The 3,373-nt window shown below is 43.7% G+C and overlaps 1 protein-coding gene across 1 annotated transcript; it reads left to right on the top strand.

The window, feature by feature from the left end:
- The first annotated feature begins 379 nt into the window (after window positions 1-379).
- mrm1 (mitochondrial rRNA methyltransferase 1 homolog (S. cerevisiae)) lies at window positions 380-2,491 on the top strand. The gene is made up of 2 exons (XM_035665160.1): window positions 380-487; window positions 613-2,491. Exons 1-2 carry the CDS (start codon window positions 474-476, stop codon window positions 1,823-1,825), a joined length of 1,227 nt encoding a protein of 408 aa, XP_035521053.1. The 5' UTR covers window positions 380-473; the 3' UTR covers window positions 1,826-2,491.
- The last annotated feature ends 882 nt before the right edge of the window (window positions 2,492-3,373 follow it).

Below are 3,373 nucleotides of genomic sequence, written 5' to 3'. Positions count from 1 at the left end.
CAGAGGGAAATTATATAAATATATATAATATATATATATATATATATATATATATTACTGTGATATTCTTCGATGTTGTAGTTTCTGTGTCATAATGTCATAATTCATGAGCCTCAGCTACTAAAGGACACTAAAGGTGTATGTTCAGTGTTTTTTTTACACATGATGTTTATGTTCAGGATGTTTACACCAAATATACTTAAATATATACAACTGCTCAATGCATCAGCACCAAGGATTATTAATATATTCAAGACTACATCAAAGTCTCCGGATTATGCTGTTAATTTTCTTATTTTATCGGGCAACTTCTGAATGCCATTAATTACGTTTTGTTAGGCTTTTATTTTATAGGTAAACGCGCTCGACATCCGGCCGTAATGCCGCGTACTTTACGCAGCTGCGTTGCACATGTGCGTATTTCATAGAAAGACCTCAAACACAGCAGCTATGGAGGGAGAGAGTTGGTGTTGATGGTTGAACAAAGGTAACTCTTTAACATTTCTGCCTTTAATAATCAAGATAACAGATAATAGATAAGAACTCTGCGGACACACATGTGGATTAAAGGACTTCTCAGGCATTTGAACCACGTTTCTCTGTCCTTCTTAGTGCCTCTGGACATATTTCCAACTCTGTCAGTATGTGGGTATTCAGTATTGTGCATCAGCACAGGATGCTGCTTGTCTGGACCAGAAGATTGCAGACTCCTGTTTTAATCTCCAGAGTGGGCTCTCAGTCTGCCTCCTACCACCTCACAGCTGCTCTCCTGAGTCCAGACGACAGCAGCTTCAACCCTGTGCCGAAGAGACCACGCAAAGTGTTCAATACCTCCGGGGTCCAACCCAAACCTGATGCATCTGATGGACGACGGGATCGTGAGAGGTCAGGTCAGAGCAAAGCGTGGAAAAGTGAGATCCCAGTGAAGCACAATCAGAGGAGGGGAGACGACAGCAGGGTGTCGTCTGAACTCAGGAGACTGTGTCTGGATGATTTCCCTGCGGAGAGGGAGAAACGGGGGAGACAGCAGTCGACACTGGACTCCAAAGCAGAGAGCTACGAGGTTGTGTTTGGCATCGCTCCCTGTCTCTTGGCTCTGTCTCAGGGTAGAAGGACGGCCCGTAAACTGTTTGTAAAAGATGGCGAGGCCTCTCACAGGGCTTCTGTGCTGCAGGTGTGTGAGGTGGCCCATCAGCGAGGAGTCCAAATCCATCGGGTCAGTAGGAAAGATCTGGACAAGATGTCTTCTGGGCGACTACATCAGGGAGTGTGTCTGCAGGCCAGTCCTCTGAGATACCTCACTGAAAGCAGAGACTCAGCACCCAGCAGGGAAGACCGCCGCACCCCTCTCTGGCTTGTCCTGGAGGGAATTCAGGACCCGATGAACCTCGGCGCCATCCTGCGCACTGCCTATTTCCTCGGCGTGGACAGAGTCGCCAGCAGTCTTCGCGACAGCTGTCCGTTGTCCCCGGTGGTCAGCAAGGCCAGCTCAGGCGTCATGGAGGTGATAGGCGTGTACGGGTATGAAAACCTGGAAGACATGCTGAGGCTGAAGGCGGCACGGGGCTGGCAGGTGGTCGGCACCGTGGGAGCTGAAGCGGAGGAGATCCAGATTCCTGTCACCCAGTGTTCACACTTTCAGATGACTAAACCCACGTTGTTGTTGATGGGGGGCGAGGGGGAAGGGTTGTCCCGGGAGCTGCTCTCGCTGTGCCAAACTCTTCTCACCATCCCAGCCGGCAGAGAGCTGCACCCCGGGGTCGAGTCTCTCAACGTGTCTGTAGCTACAGCCATCCTGCTGCACTCTCTGCTCAGCTCCAGATGATGAATGTTCAAGGATCCAGGGGATATTTTATTGTCATTCACAAGGTTGTCCTTCATGCTACCTCCAGAAAACTAAAATTAAAATGGTTAATAATAAAAAACTGCCTGTACTTCAACCAAAGATGCAGAGAACTGATGTAGAATCACATTTATAAATTGATCTGCAAACTTTAGAGGTGGTGTTAAATGATGAAGTTGATGTTATTCTGTATTTATTTTATTGTCAACAACAACAATGAATTGTGTGTGTGTGTGTGTGTGTGTGTGTGTGTGTGTGTGTGTTGTATTTCCTCCTGATTGAGTAAAGTTTGCTAAAAACTGCAGTGCCCAGCTGTTTAAGGTTATAACTGAGCCATTGTTAAAAATGTATCTTCAGTAGAAACCAGCGAACTTGAGGCCGGAAGAGAAGTTTGAAAGTTTTGTTACATGAACTTGACATTTGATCTTCTAATTGGATTTGTTGACAGTAAAAAAAATATAGAATAACAGGTTTGTCCTTTAAAACACTGTTCTGTTGCTCACTTGAAATAGTTAATAATATAATTGTGTTATATGTCTGCCTGTATTATGTTAAGTGTTGCTTCGTGGCTACAAAAGTGACATAAATTTAATGAAGAGGTCTAAACTGTTGGAGCTTTTATTTTGAATAAAATAATACTTGATCATATTGATTCTTGTATATTTGTTGAGTTATTTTTGCTTCTGTGTTTAAGTCTCTAAGTTCTCAGTGTTGTTTCTGGGAATTCAAAGAGTTTACATTATATAATTATATTGCTCACAGTTGGGTTTTTAAGGCTGATTCGACAGTTTGTAGGCAGAAAAAACAAGAATTCAGTATTTCCCCACTAGAATTACTGTCCTTGGTATGGTGGAGAAGGGTTTTAAACAGCATATGTGTTATAGTGTAGGGAGAAAAAAAGTTAAATAGAATTTTAAAGACATATATTTACATACTTTTGGGTGGCCCATCAAAAATTAGCACTCACGACCTCAGCATTTCTTAAATCCAGGCTTCGACCTTGACCCTATCCCTTCAAGTACCCTACTATACCCTTAACTATACGCCTAAAAACATCATCTCATTTCAAAACCAAGGTCATTAATCTGCTGCTAAGAACAGCCTCCACCCTTCTGGGAAAGCTTTCCACCAGATTTTACAGGGATTTGCTCAACAGTTGGTGCTCCAGCTCACCCCAAAGCTGTTGGAAGAGGTTGAGGTCAGCGGTCTGTGCAGGCCAGTCCAACTCTTCCAAGGCTTCCTTTGTACACCTGGGTTTGTGCACAGGGGCATTGTGGTCAGTTGCCACAAAGTTAGAATATCATGGTATCCTGTAGCATTAAAACAATCTCAGTCCAAAAGGATGCATGTGGAATGAGGTCCACATACTTTTGGCTACATAATGCAAGTTGGACCAGTGATTCTCAACCCGGGGGGGGTCGCAAGGCTTTCTTGATTTTAAGGGGTGTAAGAAACTTTAAAAATACACACAGAACATTTACACAGTACTCCTTTCTCTCAGTATTCATTTCTGTGAAGGAAAACTACATT

This window comes from Morone saxatilis, unplaced genomic scaffold (assembly GCF_004916995.1).
Source record: "Morone saxatilis isolate NCDOM2014 unplaced genomic scaffold, NCSU_SB_2.0 Contig1, whole genome shotgun sequence".
NCBI classification, from domain to species: Eukaryota; Metazoa; Chordata; class Actinopteri; family Moronidae; genus Morone; species Morone saxatilis.
The sequence above is the reverse complement of the archived record's forward strand: the minus strand, read 5'-3'. Positions and strand labels throughout refer to the sequence as shown.